This window comes from Heterodontus francisci, chromosome 2, assembly GCF_036365525.1.
Source record: "Heterodontus francisci isolate sHetFra1 chromosome 2, sHetFra1.hap1, whole genome shotgun sequence".
NCBI lineage: Eukaryota > Metazoa > Chordata > Chondrichthyes > Heterodontiformes > Heterodontidae > Heterodontus > Heterodontus francisci.
Genome location: NC_090372.1, coordinates 145,069,593 through 145,093,517, shown reverse-complemented (window position 1 = coordinate 145,093,517; position 23,925 = coordinate 145,069,593). Strand labels below are relative to the sequence as shown.

The window sequence follows — 23,925 nt, the reverse complement described above, 5'->3', positions numbered from 1 at the left end:
TGTATAAGCAACATGTCTAGAATTTTACTGCAATAATCTCTCCTTCCCCATATTTAGTGCTGTACAAAGCAAGGGCCCATTAAACACTATAATGTTTGCCATGTTGCATTTTGGCTGATATCCTATCATTTAAACTACATGACAGTTTGAAACACAATAGGCATTTCTGCAACACGGCAAATTGTCTTTGAATCAGCAACTGAAAAGTTGAAAATGATTGCTATAGAAACTGCAATTGTGTCTGGTTATTACTTAATTCATTACTGTGTTAATATAATTTAATAATTATATTTATTACTTATTTAATATCTATGCAAATCTCCACACTGTTAAGTATTCAATCAACCTCTTAAGATTGCAAGATAAAACATTCCAACTTACGAACCCTAGACAAGGACAGCCAGCATAGTTGCTTCCCACACTACACTTGATTGGCCCCTGGTCTGTCCCATTTCTTCTGTCACTTCTCACCACTGCTTTATGACCGCAAGTTCTTCCTCATGCCCCATTGCTCTTTGTTAATTCCAAAATGCTAGCTGGAACTAAGTGTGTGCAAGGACACTAGTGCTCCAATCTACTGTCTGGTCTGAACCTCACTAAGAGCAGAAAGTACATTTATGAACCAATTCCTTATTGCATTTCAGCATAATGATCTACGAAATTGGTGCTTGACATGAGAGCCCCTCACATTCATCTTACCTGTTCTGCCAATACGGAGAACATAGCATGAAACAAGCTAGTATGTGCCTCCTTCCTGCTTCCTGAAGAGAAATGATTTTGACTGCTTCTATTACGATGAAGGTCAACATAAATTATTTAAAGTTGTCAGAGGTTCCATTGTGTTGCTTCTCTGATACTGTCATTATGGACCCTGTCACTCAATGTGCCCTCTTTCCTTAAAGCAATTTAATGTCAGGATTCGTTTAGTTAAACTATACTACTGTTGCATTAGCTTTTTCTTGTATTATCATGGCAGCCAATGGTAAGACCACTTTTTTAAGAAAGTACTTTGATTAGCACGTCATTGCTCAATTATATGTACCAGTAATGAACTAAGCATGACTTCCAGTAATAAAACTTGAAGCACCTTAAGACGCTACATTCAACTATTTACATATAGTCCATACGCTATATGTATGGTTGCAGAATTTGCAGTTCCATTTCTTCATTACCTTGGCTACAATCTGTAATTTCTTCTTTCTAATAATGCAGCAAGACTATATTAAGAAAGCCAACCCATACCCAGCAGAGTAAGTACTTCTTTCATGTGCATTCTCACTGCACAGTCTGTTCTGGTTGATAGGCATCCTTTCATCTACGAAAGATGATGGACACCCAGCAAACAATCCATTCTCTTGGTGCACCTTTGCTGATGGCTGTGAAGACAATCCTGGAGAAGCAGGTTCTGCCAGAAGTGCCAAACAGGAAGCTGCTAAGTGACGCTGAGAGTTGTTGTTTTCAGCTTTGGCACCTGTTGCCAAACTGCTGTAGCCACTGGTCATCATGGTAGTGCACGCCAGCCCACAGGATGTGTTGCCATTTCCCTCTTTTGCCAGCCAGTGACTCCCACGTGTGATAGTTGACATTTAGGGCCTTCATGTTTTTCTTGCAAGCATCCTTGAAGCGGACCTTTGGGCCCCCCCACTGGTCGTCTGGCCCCAGCTACCTCACCATACAGAAGGTCCTTCGGTATGCGATCAATTTCCATCCTGCGAACGTGTCCAATCCACCGAAGCCGTCTCTGTTTGATTAGTGCCAACACACTTGGGAGCTCTGATTTTGAGAGGACTGCCACATTTTGTGATTTTGTCCTGCTAGGATATACCCATAATGTGCCACAGACAGCGATGCTTATTGAGCTTCTTTTCCTGGTAGCTGTAATTCACCCATGTTTCACAGTCATACAGCAAGATGCTGAGAATACAGGCCTTATAAGCTATCAGCTTGATCCTAAGGGTCAGCTTGGTGTTATTCCATGTGCATTTCACAAGTTGGCCAAAGCTGGTAGCTGCTTTCCCTATACATGTATTGAGCTCTGCATCAAGGGACAGATTGTGTGTCAACGTGAACACAAGGTTGCAGAATTTGCTACCCACTTCCAGTGGGGTGTTATTTAGTGTGATCGGGGGCGGAGATGCAACAGCTTGTCTCCTGACCACGGCTTTCTTGACGCTTATAGTCAAGGAGAACAAGTTACATGCACGGGAGAGGCAGTCCATGAGTTTTTGTATCTAAGTTTCCATGTGAGCGACTAGTGCAGCATTATCAGTGTAGAGAAGTTCTCTGATTAGGACACGATGCATTTTTGTCTTTGCTTTCAGTCTTGTTAGATTGTAGAGCTTGCTGTCTGACCTAGTGTGCAAGTAGACTCCTTCCATATCTGCAGGTAAGGCAAAGGTCAGGAGGATGGAGAAGAAGAAGCCAAACAGAGTGGGGGCTAGGACACAACCCTGTTTCACTCCATTCTTCACTCTGAAACTGTCGGAAGTGGAGCTATCAAACTGTACAGTGCAGTGCATGTTGTCATAGAAGGAGCGGATGAGACTGAGGAACTTCGGTGGACAGCCAATTTTTCCCAAAATCCTGTTGAACCCTGCTCTGCTGATGGTGTGTTCTGACAGAATGGTGATTCGCCAGCATGGTTAACTCTGTTTTCAAAGTATAAATATGAACCTGAGAGCAGATGCACAATGATTGATTTATTTCTGCTAAGCTAAATTATCAAATTTGTAGGAATTTGTGGAAACCAATTTGCTGGTTTGATGGAGGGATGATGCCTGCAAACAGAAATGGGTGAACTTTATTTCTCAAGTAGGAGAATTTGGCAAACTATTTTGCTGCTTCGGAGGAACTCGCTTTGATTCAAATTTGTCACATTAATTTCACATAAGGCTCGTGCAAAGCTGTTTAATTCCTAATCTGCAATTATGCAGAAAGAACCTGAACCATATATCCTATTTTGTAAAATCCGGTATTGGCTTCTCCTTTGTGTGGAAGTCAATATATAAAGCTTCTAAGAAGCTAATTGGGATTTAATAAGAGTCTGTATTTTTTGTACTAAAGGAAGCAAATGGCTTTTTAAGATCATTCAAATTAATGGGGTTGAATTGGCTCATTACAAATGTCCATGAACCTGTAACAGCTATGCTACTGGCTCAGACTCCAGTATCCTGGTTTCATTGATGTGTTTTTAGGATATGTTACCCTTCTAATAGATTATCTTGCTTTTGCACCCTTATCCTGGTTTCCTGTGGGCTCACACTTGCTACGGCCAACATGCTTCGAAGTCTGCTAGAGGTATGTAGGTGTGTGACCAGGCTTTGCCATTTCCCCAGTTCTGCTCATAGTAGATCATTTGGGGGGGAATTGTATGCTCTCCCATGCAACGGGTTTGGAGGCAGGGAGAGCATAAAATTGGGTGGGATGGTGGCGGGCTGGAGGGCGGGTTCCTGCCACCATCCCGCCTTCCCCAAAGTTTGGTCCGGGGCTGGAAGGCCTGTGAATGGGCGTCCTGCCCCAGTGCCAATTGAAGCCTTTAACTGGGCGATTAACTCCAAATAAGGGCTTCCTCTCGCCGCAGCCACAATTAACCATGCAGCCCTGTCACCACACGGGAAGCACGGCAAGAAAAACCATGCGGGCTGCTTCCTGGCTCGGGGTTGGGTGGCCCCTCGTTAAAAAGTACTTAGTTCCTGAAAAAGGAACCCGGCATCGGGTAGGGGATGTCTGCTGAGAGCCACCCCCCCTTGCCCTTGCTGCTGTCCCCCCTACCCCCCTACCCCCCCTCCTGCCCTGACCTACCTGTGGCCTGGGTCCAGCGATGCTCCTTGGCCTCTGATAGGTGTTCCTCCAGCATCGGCCTTCTGGAGAAGAGGCAACGTGGGGGTCTCTGCATCATTTCTTCTGGACGTTGAGACCCCTGCTGCCAGAATAAAATCCCCGCCTTGGTCTCCCTCTGGTGCTTCCATTCTAGAAACCAGTTTTGGAGGCTGTTGTCATCAAATGAGTGAGAAGAAAGGTTGAAAGTATATTTGCAATATTGTACTCAGAGTCCTTCCCAGGCTGTGCTCTGGGATTCCAATCAGACAATTATCAGGGCAATGATTTATTCTCCTGTTCTTTATCTCCCAAAGGATGTCACCATGGCAATGGAGAAAGGGAGCAAGGGAATAAACCAGCCTGAAGTCCAGAACAGAGCTGCTAGAAGTATTTCTCCAATGAACTTCTTGTACCCAGTTGTGTAATATAGGACTTTATGCACCCTGTTTAATAGCCCATTTCAAATCTTTTCCCATTATTAATATCTTAGTCAAAAGACAGCCAAGATTCTTTTGATCAGTATTATTTTAATACTGGCACTGTTTTTTTTTGCTGGTTTACGATCAGCATTAAAATAACAGCAATTGGAAGATATGGGCTCAAGTTTGAATTATTTCTCTCCAATTAAAAATGCCCCTTTTCTTACAATCATATTTACCGTCTGGAATTTTGTAATATTATCTCATATACCATCAACATTTGCAACCTAACTAGACTTCTACAAAATGGTGTTTTTTATGATCTTCTGCATTTGTTTTTTCATGAAAGTGAAATTCTTAGATTGCCGTAGTTGGTAGCTAACAATATACCTTGTTGAATTCCAGACTGGGAAGCACGGATTGATAGTCATGGGAGAGTTTTTTACGTGGATCATGTCAACCGTACAACAACATGGCAGCGACCTACAGCGGCTGCTACACTTGATGGTTTGCGCCGGTCCAGCTCCATCCAGCAAATGGAACAACTTAACCGACGGTATGTGACATGTCCAATTGGGGGGCATTGGCAAAAGGTGTCTACCCATCTAAATCAGCATTAGGACTGTGCAATATTTCGAGAGAAATATGACTGGAAAGTCATTCGTTCTTTTCCTATGTCCGCTTTTGAGTACTTATTGTTCTTCTAGTCTAGAAACTGTGTGTACTTATTTACAGCAATTACTTCTTTCACTGAATGCTTCAGCAGTAATCAGCATCTTGTTAACGGGTCACTCGTATGCAACAGAATGATGAATTCTACAACTACAGATTACCACTTAATGGGCTGGATTTTGTGTAGGAGGCAGGGATGCTGGCACCGGGCAGAAAAGGTTGGGGGGATCCCCACCTCTGCGTTTTCGCAGCCCTCCAGAGCGATCCTCCGGTGTTTTTAAATGTAAGTTTCAGGAGGTGGAATTCCTGTCTCTTTAAAGACTGGGAGTGGTGGCCACTGCCAGTACTGCAGAGGCCTCGGACCCAGGCCCAGTGCTGGAACCCCGGACAAGTGGTAGGTGAGGCGGGGTTGCTGGGGACAGTCTGGAAGGCCCCGGTGAAGTAGGGGGTGGGGAGGTGGTTGTGAGTCCAGGGGGGAGTTGGCGTCCCGGGGGTAAAGTTGTTCCTCATAGGGGTCCTCTGTGGGCTACTAATTGCCCACAGAGGAGGGCACCCCCCCCCCCCCCAAGCCCGCAGGGAGGAAGCTTCGTGTTGCAAGTCCTCACCGCATGGGGGAAGCGACCCCCCCATCGCCGCTGGTAAGAGCCCAGCGGCAGCAAGACCAGGTCCTTAATTGTCCATTAATAGATCACTTAAGGGCCTTACTTTGCCTCTGGGCAGGAAGGCCATCGTCAGCCTGTTCTGCACCCGGGAAGATCGCTGGGTTAATAAAGCATATGGGATCCTTGGTCTTATAAATAGAGGAAAAGGGCAGACCCTCTCTTAGGGGGACGGCAGCAGGTCAGGAGCCTATTTGTCACAGAAGCTGTGGCTCTTTAACTCGGCCATGGCATTAGCATCCTGCTTACAGGTTTCTAGACCAATGAAAAAGGAAGGATTTCTACTTAAAGGGATCCTGGCAGGGGGTCAGAGTGGCTGAATTCTATATTGCTTCCTGAGGCTTCAGGAACCACAGTTTGCAGGCCTGACTTCATGTACATATGCAAATCAAAGGCTGGGCCTTGGAGTGTGCAACTTGGCACAGCCCACTTTCCTCCCTTACTGAACTACCAGACCACATGCACCCACATCACTGGCACATACATCCTCAGATTTATTTGAATCACAAAATTAGGGCAACTGTGTTTGGTCACATTTAAGATGGCCCACAAGCTAGTGCAGTCCTCCAAGATTTCACTCAAAAATTATTTTTTATTTAGAGATACAGCACTGAAACAGGCCCTTCGGCCCACTGAGTCTGTGCCGACCATCAACCATCCATTTATACTAATCCCATATTTCTACCACACCTCCGATATTCTCCTACCACCTACCTATACTAGGGGCAATTTATAATGGCCAGCTTACCTATCAACCTGCAAGTCTTTGGCTGTGGGAGGAAACCGGAGCACCCGGCGAAAACCCACATGGTCACAGGGAGACCTTGAAAACTCTACACAGGCAGTACCCAGAATTGAACCCAGGTCACTGGAGCTGTGAGGCTGCAATGCTAACCACTGCACCACTGTGCCACCCTCATATGAAGGCTAGCATTACTGTGTTTCTATTCACCACAATTCTCACCTTCATGTTGGTTATCTCCCACTGCACATAGCAGCAATTTGGGCAACACCACACACGACCTTTCAACCATTAATGTAAATGGTCAGAAAATCATGCGCAGCGCATATCCAGCGTTATGAACTGCTGGCGGGTGAAGCCTTTCACGGGTAGCACAAAGTCAGAAAATTATACCTTTAATTTCATCCTGCTGCAATGTCCCTGACTTGAATCACAGCGTGAGCTTGAACTGAAGTCAGTAGTTGGAAGGGAAAGTTACCATTTAAATATCATTATGCAGGAGAAATAGAGCAACAAAGAACTTCAATGGCTAATTTGAATGCACTGAGATGGTTCTGTTGTTGGGATCATCACCCCTGGAAAAACTGCTTCACCAAGGAAACCTGGGTGTGGTCATGACCTCGTATGTAAGGTGAACCTTCACAAATTTTAGACTCAGATGAGGTCATAGACAATTTGTTTTATATGTGAGTTTTATGCAGTCATTGTTGAATGTGAAAAAGTAATAACAGGCATGACTGCACTATTAGTCTTTGGTTCCCTTTTTATAGAATTAGTTAAAAGATAGACATTGATATAAGGCTAGGAAGTATTGTTGGCAACATTGGATGACAAATGCTTAATGCAGTCATATGATATTTCTTTGCCTGCTATTTTAATACAGATGGGGGTAATCTGTGTATTTCAAATGGGTTAACGCTGCCACTAAAATAGCAAAATAGTTTCATACATTCCCATTAAGCATTTTTTCACTAATATCATCATCAGTAATTTCTGGGCTTTTTACCTTTAGGCCTCCTTTATTGTGTAGCAACAAAAACAACTTAAGGGGATTGACCTTGTTGCTAACCATAGATTCCTAAAAGCATTCTTCCTGATGGAGTTATAAAGTGGTAGATTAGGGAATGAAGAGCGGTTCGAGCTGCATTAACAAACTGTTTCCAGTTCAGTATTCCCACTGCAATTGAAATTGCAAACACGGCCGGAATTTTATGCCTCCCCCAAAGAGCGGATTGGTGGCAAAGGGGGGAGGGACATAAAATGGAGTGGGAGGCTCGGGGGGCCCTTCCTGACCCACTCCCACTGCCGCCGCCATTTTATGCGGGGCAGCGGCGGCAAAAACCGTCCCGCCTGCCCCAGACCAATCAAGGCTGTTAAGTGACCAGTTAACAGCCACTTAAGGACTTTTGCCCGCTGCCATGGGGATTTTACCTTTGGCTGGTCGGGCAGCCGAGGCCTGAGAAAAGCCACCTACATCTGACGGCCTGGGGATGCCCGACGGAGGGCCGCCCCCAATGCCCCATCCACCGCCAACACCCAGCACGCCCCCCACCCCCGTCCCCCAAATCGACCACCCTTGCCTCGCCGGGGCCCGACCAATCACCCCCGATGAGGCCCCAGAAACTTACCTTCTCCCGGGGCTGTCCTTCCTCTTCAGTCTTCAGCTGGGTTGCAGTTCCAGCAGTGGTCACTGCTCCCAGTGGTGCTGCTGGGACTAAGAGCTGCTGGCCCGCTGATTGGCCAGCAGCTCCATTAGGGACTTCCTACCTCATTAAGGGCCTGAGGACTGTCAAATGCAATCCAGATCCCTAGGCCAGGCGGAGGCGGGATCACCACCAACCTTTCAGTCAGTGGACGGCTCCCGTCCGACGAAAGTAAAATTCCGGCCCTCAATTATAATTAACTATGGGAGGGCCCCCTTTAATAAATTGAGGTCTGAAGACTGACTGTTTTCTAATATTTGAAAGAAATCTTTTTGTTCACATAATTTTAGCCATAAGTGTTAAGTTTATATAATTAATCAATATCATTAAATGCACGATCTTAATAACAGCAAATTAAAGTGATAGAATAAAAAGCTCTAGCTAACATTTCCGCAGTTAAAAATATAACTTTATATATCTGGGAAGTTTTTCTCTGAGTTGAGAGACTTTGCTGAAGTTGAGTAGTGTCTTCAGCAGTCTAATTAGACACGAAGCACCAAGCATTTAGCTTCTCATATTTTCCACTCCCCACTTCCTCTATTGAACTGCAGAACATAATTTAGAATTTATGGAATTCCTCCTTCTTAGTGGAATTCCACCTCAAAAGTTCTTTTAATCTCCGTTGTGGAAACTTCGATTAACCCAAACGATTGAATATGTTTCTGCATCCCATGGTTTCTGCTTTGAATTATCTGCACAATGTAAAGACTATTAATGATTATCTTCATCTCTGTGCATTGTAACTGATCCAGGGTGCTTTTTGTACTCTCTGTCTCAGAATTCCTCAGGAGATTAGTACATAATTTCCAGACTGTATAAATGCATAAGAAACGCTGGCATGTTCTGACCCTTGGAACCTATCCAGATGGCTTTATGAGGGTAGAGTGATCCTGAACAAATACAAAATCAATCATTTCTGTCCATGAAATTCAAATTTATAATATTTCAACAAATAGGTTATCGTAGTCCAATTGTGAACAATTAAGTTCATCTGTAACTGTGCTGGTCATAGTTGAAACATTACATTACCTAAATTAACAAGTAAAATGCTTATAATCACTAACATTTCCAGTTCACCTCATGTTTCTAGTAAAATCTGAATATCTTTTAAATCAAATTTCTTTTGCAAAACATCTCACATATCAACAACAATCAAAGATCACACAGTTAATTCACCAGTTCAACAAACTCAAACTAATAGTTATTGGATACAGGTATGATTTTTTTACAACTTGTGTTTATATACTGCCTTGATCATAGTCAAATGTCCAAAGGCACTTCACAGGAGCGTTATCAAAAGAAATTTAACACCAAGCCGCATATGGAAATATTAAAACAGATGACCAAAAGCTTAGTCAAAGAGGTAGGTTTTATAGGAGTATCTTGGAGGAGGGAAGAGAGAATTAAGGAGCAAATTCCAGACCTTGGCAGCTGAAGGCATGGCTGTCAATGGTGGAGTGATTAAAATCAGGGATGTTTAAGAGGCCAGAATTGGAGGAACTCTGATATCTCAGAGGGCTGTAGGACTGGAGGAGATTACAGAGATAGAGGGGGACGAGGCTATAGAGGGATTTGAAAATAAAGATGAGAGTTCTAAAATCGATGCATTACTTTAATTGGAGCAATGTATGTCAGCGAGCACAGGGGTGATGGGTGAACAGAACTCGATGCGAGTTCTGACATGGGCAGAAGAATTTTGGATGACCTCCTGTTTATGAAGGATAGAACATGGGAGGCCGGCCAGGAGGTTATTGGAATAGTCAAGTCTAGAGATAACAAAGGCATGGAAGAGGGTTTCAGCAGCAGATGCGGTGAGATGGGCAGAGTCATGCATGGTTACAGAACTGTAAATTGATAGTTTTACTGATGGTGTGGATATGTGGGCCGAAATTTTACGTCACCCCAGCGAGCCGGATGGTAGCGGTGGGTGGCGTAAAATTGAGCGGGAGGCTCCAGGAAGCCTTCCTGACCCACTGCTGCCTCCGCCCCACTTTACATAGGGCGGGGGGGTTGGTGGTGGGGGGCAAAAAATGGACCCCCCGCCTCAGGCCAATCAAGGCCCTTAAGTGGCCACTTAACAGCCACTTAAGGGCCTTCGCCCGCCTCCATGAGGATTTTACCCATGGCAAGCGGACGACTTGGAGACGTGAAAGGCCGCCCAGTGAAACTTGGCGACCTCTCAACGACACCGGGGTGGGGGGGGGGGGCAGGGGTTGCTGACGATCGTGCACAGGGTGCCCAATTGAGGGCTGCCCCCATTTCCCAACCACCCCTAGGACACAAGACAGCCCTCTTCCCCCCAAACGACCACCCATGCTTTGCCGGGGCACGACCAATTACTCTTGGCGAGGCAAACCAAACTTACCTACACTCCTGGCTCCATGTCCTTGGCTGGGCTTTGGTCCCAGCAGTGGCCACTGCTCCCTATGGCACTGCTGGGACTAAGAGCTGCCTGCTCGATGATTGGCCGGCAGCTCAATGAGCTCAACTTCAAGCGGGTGGAAGTCCCACCTCAGAACTGTTAAAGTCCGGGGACCCGTAAAATGTGGAACAAATCCCTGGGCTAGGCGGAAGCGGGTTTGCCATCGACTTTTACGTCGCTGGCCAGCTCCCGTCCGCCCAACATAAAATCCAGCTCTCGGTCGGAAGCTCAGCTCGAGTTAAGTGCGACACCAAGGTTGTGAACAGTCTGTTTCAGCCTCAGACAGCTGCCAGGAAAATGGATGGAGTCAGTGGCTAGGGAATGGAGTTTGTAGTGAGGGCCAAAGTCAATGACTGCCGGAACGGTGGTGGGGGGAGGGCAATGAAGATTGGTACAGCAGAGTCCCGCCACTTACCCTGACGACGGTAGGCCCCATACCAATCTCGGCGGCAGCGCCGAGGCCTCATTGCGGCCGACCTGCCACTCACTGTATTAAAATATGTTAATTGCTACTTACCATGCAGGCCGCAGCGATTCTTCCAGCATGGTGTAATCTTCATTCTGGCGGCCGACAATGCTATGCCTTCGAATCCCCATTCTGGGAAAAGTGGCGCGACAGCTGTGGGGAGGTGGGGGGGAAGAGGTTTTTTCTCTGTGTGGGTAGGGGGAGCAGGGTTAGAATGACTCAGATTGGTCATGGGGGTGATGGGAAGGGTTAAAGGACAAAGGTGCCGAGCATTTGGGGCAGCGCAGTGGTTAGCACCGCAGCTTCACAGCTCCAGCGACCTGGGTTCAGTTCTGGGTACTGCCTGTGTGGAGTTTGCAGGTTCTCCCTGTGACCGCCTGGGTTTCCGCCGGGTGCTCCAGTTTCCTCCCACAGCCAAAGACTTGCAGGTTGATAGGTAAATTGACCATTGTAAATTGCCCCTAGTGTAGGTAGGTGGTATGAGAATTGAGGGAAGGTGGGGATGTGGTAGGGAATATGGGATTACTGTAGGATTAGTATAAATGGGTGGTTGTTGGTCAGCACAGACTCAATGGGCTGAAGGGCCTGTTTCAGTGCTGTATCTCTCTATGAAAGGTCAAATTTTCAATATATTTATTCCAGGAGAGAAAAGGGCAGAATTGTTGTGATATGCCATTGGGAGGGGTGGGAGAATGCATGGAAACACTTGTCCATTCACTTTTCAAACTTTACCATTACTGGCCTTTTAAAAATGGCGCCGGCGCTGAATGCCGTCATCGTGGAGGGTGGGTGCCATGGCCATGGAAATGAGCCTGGCTCCGTGATGTGGTCCCCATGTGTGAGGGCTGCATTTTTTTATGCCCACCACCTATTTTGGCGACGGAGTCTTAAAATGCAGCCCAAGCCGTCTGACATTTTAGAAACAGTGAAGGAGTCAAAAGAGGTGGGTTAGAGAATGGGTTAGAGAATTTATATGGAGGGAGCGATTAAGGGAGGTTAGGAGGTTAGTGAACTCAGAGACTGAGCACGATGAATTGAGATGGGCATTGAAATCATCAAAGATGAGAAGTCACATGGTACGGAGACTGAGGAAGAAAGCAGTGAAGATATCTCAGTAAGAAATTTTTTATGGTATTTGGGTATAATTTTCTTTGTAGCTAATAAAGGGATATTGTAAAACTTTGGCTTAATGTAAGAGAGTGCGAAGTGAGTTTTCTGAATATAGATGTGTTACTGGGAGTGCATATGCCACTCTACTGACTTAAAATAGGCAGGATATGTATTTAGATACAGGATAATCAATGGGTTATGAATACATTAGCAAATAATACATTGTAACTCTAGATGTGTACTTGAATATTGTCAACTTAAGCTATTTAAAGAAGAAATTGATATACAAAGGTCAATTCCATGCTGCTGTGCTCCCAGTGGGGAGTGGCACTCACATGAGCTGCATCACAGGAAGTCATGGGGGCATAGCCCATGATTTTCCATCCATTAATTTTAAGTAGAGGAAATTGAATCATCCTCATTTGTTTTTGATCCTAGTGAGAAATCAGCTAGATGTAAGAAGGTAATGTCAGAAATGAAAGGCCAACTGGTGAGATCAACATAGAATTCAATAATAAATTAACACTCTCTTCAAAAGAAAGGAGCTGTAAAGAATTATTTTAACTCTTAAATTATTTTGTCCTGTCCATTTCTATATTTGCTTTCTGCAAAAAAAAGCCTAAACACTAAGTACTGATAATGGTCCAGATTTTGCTGTAAAAATAACAGAGAGGCTCTCGGCACTCACTGTCATTAAAGTGTAAATTGGGCAACTTCCGATGACTGTGCATACTCAGTGAAATGTGAAAATCAGGAATTTGCTGTCTGAATTGTCCTTCTCCTCCAGAAGTTTTCCTGTAATGATCTCTGTCACGGAGGGACTCTCATTGAAACACATAGAACAGCATGAAGTTGGTGTATTTATGTGACAGATACTCAATAAGCTTGCCAGAAAAAGTTAGGGTTTGTCCACTATAGTGTAAATAATATGTTAATGGTGTAATAAGTCTTAATTACTGCCAACAACCTATCTGGCACTGAAAATTTACTTTTGTAAGTGTGGTGTCTCATTCCTTCTGATTTTAATTATTGAAGATTTTTAGAATTTTTTTTTTTAGCTTTTTCTTTCTGCCTCTTATCTGTCTCCTAGTTCCATCTTTCTTTCCTCTTTATTTCATTTGTTGTACATGTTTTGGCATTGAATGAACTAATCTACATTACATGCCCTGATTCCGTCTCTGTGTGCCTCTGTATAGGTTCTTCAGTCTGATTGGTTAGCAGATACACAGTTGCTTGTCTCTTCACGTGGGTCTCATATACCCATAGAGAGTGTTTGTAGCAATGGATTTCTAATCACTGCAAGTTCTGGTGCAAAAGCCCATAGAAGGTCTCTGGACAATTATATCTCGGCTGATTATCATCAAGGGTACTGGCTTAAACAAATTACTGAGGGATAACTGTTAGGGAGCTAACTTTTCATTAGTAGTAACATAGACAGCAACCAAAGCATGGTTCAACACCAACTGTGTTTCTTACTTCAGCTCCCTTGTGCTTCGAATTTCTCAACTCATCTACATTCTGAGTACATATTGTTTAAAAATTCAAGGTAAATTGTCTAAACAAAACGATGTGGATGTTACTCAACAGCTTGGTAATAGTTTAATTATTTACCTGGTCTTTAAGTATTAAACATCTTTGAAAAAGAAAGGGCCTTATTTCAGGGAAATACTCTGAGACAGATTGTCATGTGTGAAAGGCTGAAAGAAAGCTAATACTCTACTCTCCTTGCAAAGTGACATGTCGCCTTCATTGCAAGGTCCAGTAGTTGGTCTAGCTTGAGTCTCTGGAGATGAAAGGCAATGAAGATCAAAACGTTATTTACCCACCTGAATGTGAAAGGGAGTGACAGACTCAGTGTTTGAAAATCCTGTGCTTTACAAGGAATTGTCAATTCTCACTGCCTTTCACCTCTCAAAATTCCAGTTTAAATTTAGTCTGAGGGAACAATGATCAGAAGCCTCCTTAGTAAAGATGACCTTGATTTCAACTGTGTAAATGTGAAAGCAGTGAAGACAAAAAAAAATACGTGGGCTAAGAGGGGAAGCACATACATAAAAATTCACACTCTCAGGGCTGGATTTTACGGGTCCCCGAGGTGAGGTCGGATACAGGCAGCCCATAGATTCGCAACAGGTGAGGGGGGCAGAGGGCCCGTTGCCACTGTTGCTAAGTGATCTTGCCAGGGTGGGATAGACCGATGACTGCCTTCCCGTCCAGAGGTGAATTGAAGCCTTTATGTGTCCTATTAACGGCCACTTAAGGGCCTCTCCTTGCCGCCGCTGGGATCCATCCAGCGATGGGGTTGCCTCTGCCACGCGTGGAATGCGCCTTGTAAAATGGTGTGTCCTCCCTGCAGGTTTGGGTTCGGATCCCTCCTCTGTGGGCAATCTGTGGCCCATGGAGGGCCCTGGCCCAGAAACAATGAACCTCCCAGGAACCCCCCTCCCCCAGTGCTTTACAACCACCCCCCCAAACCTCCTCGCTAGGCCTTTCTGGACTGGCCCCGGTGACCTCGCCTCACTCACCGTGGGTCTGGGGTTCCAGCGCTGGGCCTGAGTCCAAGGCTTCTGCAATACCATCAGTGGCCACCACTTCCAATGGTGCTGCCGATACTGCTGAGCTGCCGGACCTGTGATTGGCCAGCAGCTCTTGGAGGCGGGTCCCCATCTTCAAAGGGACAGGGATCCCTGCGTGGGACACTTAGATGAAAAAAAATGGAGAATTGCTGTGGGGGGAGGTGGGGGGAGGGGATCGGTGAGGGGGGCACTGAAAGGCCGAGGCAGTGTTCCCCCCAACTTTCTGGCCCGGTGCCAGGAGTCCTGCCTCCTACACAAATTCCAGCCTTTGGTTTATTTAGACTAAATAGGAAAGCTGAAGTTTCTTCCTGTTCATATCGTTCCCTCAACTATCTCATTCCATTCTACAAAATAGATGTAATCCAGTCTTTTGACATATATTTTACTGATTGAAATATAAAGCACACACGCCTACTGTTGTGCCAGGAGCTGTCTTTCTGAAACATGTTCAAGGGCTGTCTTTTTGAAACATAAGAACCACAACTTACTGTTGAAACAGAGTTGAATAGATCAATAAAGGGGTCAAAGCCTATACCTCACTGGTAAGAAATTTCACGAGCACCTAAGGCTTCAACAAATGAAATTGGTATTCCAGATATCAACGTTAACACAATAAGGTAAATTCATCAATCCTACATTCCAAGCAGGGAGTTGCACTGAGAGGGATCAGAGAATAAATTCTACTGCATTGTAGCGCTGTCTCCAACTGATACTCCCTTCTTGTCTTGGCTTCTCACTGTGATTGGTAAATTTTCCCCTGTTGGTACATTAAGGTTTATTATACAGCAATCGTGTTGTGCAGATGTAATGCAGTACAGCAGAACTCGGTGCAAGTTCTGAGTTGGGTTGCAGCCTGACCCTTGATTGGGTTGGGGAAAGAATTCTTGGGAAGGGATTGGGAGAGAGAGTACCGCAGATTGTTTTGGGTCTGATACTATATGAAATATTACTCCAGTGTGATGTGAAACTCCATTTAAAGAGTGGTCCTTGGGACCTCATGGGCATCCTAGCCGTGTTTTTTTTGCCTTCTCTAAATTCTGGAATTCCTCTGTAAACATTTCTGCCTATCTACCTCTCTCTTCTTTAGATGCTCCTTTGAAACCTTGCTCTTTGGCCAAACTTTTGGTCACCTCACCTAACATCGCCTTATGTGATTCAGTGTCAAATTTTGTTTGATAATGTTCCTGTGAAGTGCCTTGGGATGTTTTATTATGTTAAAGGCACTGTATAAATGCAAGTTGTTGAGTGTGCGAAGACACTCGCCCTCGCTCACAAAATGTTTAAAAATTGCCATCTGGGAACAGTGCTCTGCCCATCTATAGAACTGTGGGAGTTCAATCCAGAGCCAGGTAATGTAAACAAGATACTGCCTAGCTGAGGCCAGCCAGTACAATATGAAGACATTCTAACACACCATGCCATAAAATGGTAGGAACTGACTCCACACAGTGAATTGCTAGTATGAAGTGAATGGTTTTCAAGAGAAGGTGAAGAATTTCCTAGAAGAGGGAGAAGGGAATTAGAGAAAATGTAATCTCTGCTGTACTTGGGCACATCTTAATAATTGTTTCAAAAGCAGAAAAAGCAGCATTCTAGGAGCATGTCCCCTGCCTGCCCGCAGTATGTCAAAGGTAAAAGAAATAACTTACACAATGAAGGGAGAAATACATTTCTATGATGGTTACTGCTTCAGGTCACCAGTGTTATCCATAATTTACCACGGTAACAGTTTAATTTGTCCCAAGATGTTACTGCAATTACACTATTTCTCTTCTCACTCCATGATATAACACATCATACAGTTAGGCCTTTAGCATTTCAATGAAACTATTTCTCACTCTGGTTTGATAACAGGTATCAGAACATCCAGCGGACAATTGCAACAGACAGGTCAGAAGATGAGGCTACTGCAGAGATCTCTCAATCAAATACAGGTTTGTATATTTATTGGATATATATTTGTGAGAACAAAACTAGCTGCAGAAACCCTGACACAATTCCAAGCATAACATGCAGATATCTTATTTCCTCAGACATGATTATTGCAGTTAAAATGTCCTCGAAACATCAGTTGGATTCTCACAAGGCCCTTTGCTGTAGCTGTTGTGACCTTTCATTTAATCATTTGAAGTAATTAACAGCATTTTTGTCTTGATTTCCCCAAACCTTTGTTATATAAAAGTAAATCATGATCATGTGAAGAACTCAGTAAAACTGTGTTAATTACCAAAAGACAGTGCTGGGTCAGGAATAAAAAAGTAGTATTACTTCAGGCTTGGAAACAGAATGAACAAAATGATCAAAGTGATCACAGGGGAAATGTGAGTTGATTGTTTCTCTTAGTACCCCGTGTGGGGGAGTGCACATATTGACAGGCCTGGAACTGCAGAACTGCAGCAGTTGGAATCAATCACTTGCATTCTGCAGTCACTACAGATGTTTCAGAGCTGTTTTACATCCTTTAACATATGTCTAATAACTGATGCGTTTGAATGCTAATTGGTACAAAGGTGCTAGATTCAAAGAGCAGAGATCTCATCTGCAGAAATGTTAAATTTTAAAGGGTTGATGCATCTTCATGAGGGAATTAGGGCTACAAACATCAGACTATGTTGGCATCTGTAGCAAGTGCTTAACCCACCAAATATTTCATCTGGTACAGTGTGAATCGTTTTCAGTGCATTTATATTTTTGATTTTTCCATAAGCGCAACCTGTTTGAAAAGTCTCCATTGTAGCTTATTTATTTATTCATTCATGGAATTTATTACCCATTCCTAGTTGCCCTTGAGAAAAAGGTGGTAAGAAGGCTTCTTGAATTTCTGCAGTCCATGTTATGTAGGTACTTCCACATTGATGTGAGGGAGGGAGTTCCAGAATTTGAACCCTGTGTCGATGAAGGAACGGTAATATATTTCCCAGTGAGGATGGTGTGTGACTCGGAGAGAAACTTGGAAGATGTGGTATTTCCATATGCCTTGCTGCCCTTGTCTTTCTAGATGGTGGGCGTGCTGTCAAAAAAGCCTTGGCGATTTGCTGCAGCGTATCTTATAGATGGTACACACTGCTGCTACTGTGTGCTGGAGGTGAAGGGAGTAAATGTTTAAGGTGTTGTATGGGTGTCGATCAAGTGGACGGCTTTGTCCTGGATGGTGCTGGGCTTTTTGTGTGTTGTTGGAGCTGCACTCATCCAGGCATGTGAAGAGTATTCCATCACACTCCTGACTTGTGTCTTTAGGTGGTGAAGAGGTTTGTGAGTCACTTGCTGCAGAATTCCCAGCTTGTGACCTGTTCCTGCAGCCACAGTATTCATGTAGCTTGTCCAGTTAAATTTCTGGTCCATGGTAACCCCCAGGATGTTGATTGTGGGGGAATCAGTGGTGGTAATACCATTGACTGTCAAGGGAGATGATAAGACTCTCTCTTGTTGGAGATAGTCATTTCCTAGCATTTATGTGGCATGAATGGGCAGCGCAGTGGTTAGCACCGCAGCCTCACAACTCCAGCGATACGGGTTCAATTCTGGGTACTGCCTGTGCAGAGTTTGCAAGTTCTCCTTGTGACTGTGTGGGTTTTCGCCAGGTGCTCTGGTTTCCTCCCACAGCCAAAGACTTGCAGGTTGATAGGTAAATTGGCCATTATAAATTGCCCCTAGTATAGGTAGGTGGTAGGGGAATATAGGGAAGGTGGGGATGTGGTAGGAATATGGGATTAGTGTAGGATTAGTATAAATGGGTGGTTCATGGTCGACACAGATTCGGTGGGCCGAAGGGCCTGTTTCAGTGCTGTATCTCTAAATAAATAAAATTTTTAAAAAATGTTACTTACAACTTATCAGCCCAAGCCTGGATGTTGTCCATAGAGTCATAAAGTTATAGAGCACAAAACAGGCCCTTCGGCCCATTGTGTCCATGCCGGCCATCAAGCACCTAACTATTCTAATCCCATTTTCCAGCACTTGGCCCATAGCCTTGAATGCTATGGCATTTAAAGTGCTCATCTAAATACTTCTTAAATGTTGTGAGGGTTCCTGCCTCTACCACCCCTTCAGGCAGTGTGTTCCAGATTCCAACCACCCTCTGGGTGAAAATTTATTTCCTCAAATCCCCTCTAAACCTCCTGCCCCTTACCTTAAATCTATGCTCCCTGGTTATTGACACCTCCGCTAAGGGAAACGGTTTCTTATATTCTACCCTATGTATGCCCCTCATAATTTTGTGTACCTCAATCAGGTCCCCCCTCAGCCTTCTCTGCTCTAAGGAAAACAATCCTAGCCTATCCAGTCTCTCTTCATAGCTGAAGTGCTCCAGCCCAGGCAACATCCTAGTGAATCGCCTCTGCACCCTCTCCAGTGCAATCACATCCTTCCTATAGTGTGGCGACCAGAACTGTACACAGTACTCCAGCTGTGTGGCCGAACTAGCGTTTTATGCAGCTCCATCATAACCTTCCTGCTCTTATATTCTGTGCCTCGGCTAATAAAGGCAAGTATCCCATATGCCTTCCTAACCACCTTATCTACCTGTGCTGCTGCCTTAAGTGATCTATGGACAAGTACACCAAGGTCCCTCTGACCCTCTATACTACCTAGGGTCCTACCATCCATAGTATATTCCTTTGTCTTGTTAGTCCTCCCAAAATGCATCATCTCACACTTCTCAGGATTAAATTCCATTTGCCACTGCTCTGCCCATCTTACCAGCCCTTCTATATTGTCCTGTAATCTAAAGCTTTCCTCCTCACTATTTACAACACCACCGATTTTCGTGTCATCTGCGAACTTACTGATCATACCTCCCATATTCACGTCTAAATCATTAATAGACGCTACAAACAGCAAGGGTCCCAGCACCGATCTTTGTGGTACACCACTGGTCACAGGCTTCCAATCGCAAAAGCAACCCTCGACCATCACCTTCTGCCTCCTGCTACTAAGCCAATTTTGGATCCAATTTGCCAAATTGCCCTGGATCCCCTGGGCTCTTTCTTACCTTCTTGACTAATCTTCCATGTGGGACCTTATCAAAAGCCTTACTGAAGTCCATGTAGACTACATCAACTGCTTTACCCTTATCTACACACATAGTCACCTCCTCGAAAAATTCAATCAAATTTGTTAGACATGCTCTCCCCCTGACAAAGCCATGCTGACTATCCCTGATTAATCCCTGCCTCTCCAAGTGGAGATTAATCCTGTCCCTCGGAAATTTTTTCAATAGTTTCCCTACCACTGATGTTAGACTCACTGGCCTGTAATTACCTGGTTTATCCCTACTACCCTTCTTGAATAATGGTACCACATTCGTTGTCCTCCAGTCCTCAGGCACCTCTCCTGTGGCCAGAGAGGATTTGAAAATTTTATGTCAGAGCTCCTGCAATCTCCTCCCTTGGCTCACATAGCAGGCTGGAATACATCTCATCTGAGCATGGGGTTTTATCCACTTTTAAGCCTGCTAAAACCACTAATACCTCCTCCCTTTCAAAGCTAATGTGTTCAAGTGTATCACAGTACCCCTCTCTGATCTCTACACCTACATCGTCCTTCTCCATAGTGAACACAGATGAAAAGTAATCATTTAAAACCTCACCTACGTCCTCTGGCTCCACACACAGATTGCCACTTTGGTCCCTAATGGGCCCTACTCTTTCCCTGGTTATCCTCTTGTCCTTAATATACTTATAAAACGCATTGGGATTTCCTTTATCTTGCCCATCAGTGTTTTTTCATGCCCCCTCTTCGCTCTCCTAATTACTTTTTTAAGTACCCCCCTACACTTTCTATACTCCTCTAGGGCTTCCGCTTTTTCAGCCCTCTGAATCTGTCATAAGCCTCCTTTTTTTCCCTTATCCAATCCTCGATATTCCTTGACATCCAGGGTTCCCTGGACTTGTTGGTTCTACCCTTCACCTTGACGGGAACATATTGGCCCTGAACTCTTACTATTTCTTCTTTGAATGACTCTCACTGGTCTGATGTAGACTTTCCTACAAGTAGCTGCTCCCAGTCCACTTTGGCCAGATCCTGTTTTATCATATTGAAATCGGCCTTCCCCCAATTCGGTACCTTTATTTTCAGTCCATCTTTGTCCTTTTCCATAACTACCTTAAATCTTAGAGTTATGGTCACTATCCCAAAATGCTCCCCCACTGACACATCTACCACATGTCCAGCTTCATTCCCTAAGATTAGGTCCTGCACCTCTTCTCTTGTAGGACTTTCTACGTGCTGGCTCAAAAAGCTTTCCTGGATGCACTTTATGAATTCTGTCCCCTTTAAGCCTTTCGCACTAAGACTACCCCAGTTAACATTGGGGAAATTGAAATCCCCAACTATTATTACCCTATTACTTTTACACCTCTCTGAGATTTGCCTACATATCAGCTCCCTGACTGTTTGGAGACCTGTAGTACGCTCCCAGCAAAGTGATTGCCCCCTTTTTGTTTTTAAGTTCTACCCATATGGCCTTATTTGTCCAATTCAGGTCTTGCTGCATTTGGGGACCGACTGCTTCATTATCTGAGATTATCTGAGGAATTGTGAATGGAACTGAACATGTGCAATCATCAATGAACATCCCCACTTCTGACCTAAGTGATGTGGTCTCTTTTAAGAATTTCATCTTCCTTACATTCTTGGAACGATTAATTTTATGAAAGGCTGAGCACAGGCAGGCTCTGTTCAGATGAAATGAGCAGTAACAGATTTCTCACATATTAATTGCAAATTATTGACCGATTTCAAGTTTCTGCAGCCAGAATGATGTGTCTGAAAACTGAATGAAGAGAAACTCCCTCCAGCAATAAAACACAAAGCGGCCAAGTCCTCTTCAGTTGGTGTTCTCCACCTTTGTTGTAAATGCAAGTTGCTTTTGCTTCTCAGGAAAGCTATGACCCTTTGCCTGCTCAAGAAACTCCCCATCTATGAGTCTGAATGTAAAGTTAGGTTATCTTATACACACCCAGTACCTTAAAATAAAATGCAGTCACATTGTATTATTTTAAAGTCCTCTTATCTTCAAAATGAATACATTTCTTAGTGATGTTGTGCTTAAGGAATAATATCTTGCCTCCTTATTTTAATAGAACTGAGACGGGAAGGCTCTTTGTCTCCAGTGAATTCTCAGAAAATTAATATGTTATTGCAGTCTCCAACAGTCAAATTTATCACAAATCCTGAGTTCTTCACTGTGCTGCATTCAAATAATGTAAGTACCCTTTTAAATCCCTGCAATTGTTGTGTTCCCTGGTAACATAAAAGTCAGAAAAACAGTAAATGCCTACATCACAGAATTGTTACAGTGCAGAAGGAGGCCATTCGGCCCATCATATCCACACCGGCTCTCCTCCCTCCACCACATTCTCAAGCAGCCCATTCCAGACCTTAACCACTTGCTGTGTGAAAATGTTTTTCCTCGTGCCGCTTTTGCTTCTCTTACCAAATATTTTAAATCTGTGCCCTCTCGTTCTCGATCCTTACATGAGTGGGAACAGTTTCTCTCTATTTGCTCTGTTCACACCCCTCATGATTTTGAATACCTCTATCAAATCACATCTCAGCCTTCTCTTCTCCAAGGAAAACAGACCTAACTTCTCCAATCTGCATAACTGAAATTCCTCATCCCTGGAACCATTCTTGTGAATCTCTTCTGTATACTCTCCAATGCCCTCATGTCTTTCCTTAAGTGCAGTGCCCAGAATTGGACACAGTACTCCAGCTGAGGATGAACTATTGTCTTATACAAGTTCAACATAACTTCCTTGCTCTTGTACTCTGTGCCCCTATTAATAAAGCCCAGGATTCTGTATGCTTTATTAACCGCTCTCTCAACCTGTCCTGCCACCTTCAATGACTTATGCACATATACACCTAGGTCCCTCTGCTCCTGCACATGTAATAGTTCTGCATTGTTTGGCATTGCTATGCTCAAAATTGTCTTACGATTTTTGCATTACTCTCTTGGATTGCTCTATGGTTTCCTTTCCATGTGATCTAAATTCACTGGGCTGCCTGTTCTATTTCCATGTTCTCTGCATTTTTGTATTCTCCATATCATTGTGCTTTATATTGCTGTGCTGTTATCCTGCTACCTGTATTGCCTTTGTGCTGTTACACTGCTGCACCGTGTATTATGATACATTCTTCATTGCTCTGCTCTTTACTGTGTTCTCACTATTATATGTCTTTTGCACCCTTCTGTTGTTTACATTCTTCTTTGTATTCCATGTTTTGTCCTGTTCTGTGCTCTCTGATCTTTGACAAACTATTTCTTTTGATAAACTCTTTGTCGTCAAACATTCTTGTTCTTTCGATAATAAGTGATCTAGATACTACTTATGCTTTTGTGTCCAGTTATGCTGACTTATAAACTCAATAAGGAAATGACTTACAAGTGACCTCTCTACCTCTCTGATAACTGGCTTCGTTAAGACAAATGAGATGCTGAAAGTTTCTTTCTTGGCTAGTTTCCGATTGCCTTCACTATGATGTCTAATCTGCATGTAATGTAATTATTCTAGCTGTCTCCAGATTTCTTTTTCCTTGGAGACTGTAATAAAGGCTCCTTAAAATGTTGTCCCCACTTGCGTGCCTTTATGAGAGGTTCTAATATGACAGCGACCAAAAAATTCTGAGAAAGTATACAATCGAATAAATTATTGCGAGTAAAGGAGAGAGAGAGAAATGCTACAGAGACAGATTGCAAAATGAAGGAGAGAAAAGAAAGAGTGTAAATAAAGTATGAGATTGAGAGGAAAACTGAAACAAAGGGGTAACCTGAAACAAAAAGGAAAGGGACGGGCAATGGGAAAGAGAGGAACAATAAATGAATATTATATAATCATAACTCAAAATAGCTTAAAGGATACTATATGGTAAATACAATACAAATACATCAGGATAAATAAAGAAAAATAATCCCTTTGCTCTAACCATCAGGCGAGTGCAACAGGCACTCCACACATTTTGCACCTGTTGGGCAAAAATTCCTCCCACCCACTATATATCTCAAAGTCTCAGCATTGGAAATATGTAGGAATGTCAGTCCCAGTCAAGAGGGCACTGGAATAAAACTATATTTCAGTGGAATATAAAGTAAATATTAAAATATAGTTTGATAAAGGATACTTGAGAATAATGACGTAACAAGTTTATTTAAATTTCTGCTGTGGTAAATTTTCTTGTTGAATTTACTTCTATAGCCCTGCAGATTCAGTGCAAACTCTTAATATAAAGTGGAGATTATTTTAGATGGATCTGTACTGGGAGACAACTGCTGGAGCCACATAACACCTTAGAAACTATTACACATCATGACATTCAACATTTAAGAAGTGCAATG

At 43.7% G+C, this 23,925-nt stretch overlaps 1 protein-coding gene across 2 annotated transcripts in view; it reads left to right on the top strand.

Annotated features, from left to right (window-relative positions):
- Window positions 1-23,925, top strand: part of LOC137347289 (E3 ubiquitin-protein ligase HECW1-like) — a 630,030-nt gene that overhangs the window by 413,601 nt on the left and 192,504 nt on the right. For both annotated transcript variants that reach the window (XM_068011682.1, XM_068011674.1), the window contains 3 exons: window positions 4,644-4,794; window positions 16,443-16,522; window positions 21,671-21,792. In XM_068011682.1, coding sequence (XP_067867783.1) covers window positions 4,644-4,794; window positions 16,443-16,522; window positions 21,671-21,792 — 353 coding nt within the window. The remainder of the gene's footprint in view (window positions 1-4,643; window positions 4,795-16,442; window positions 16,523-21,670; window positions 21,793-23,925) is intronic.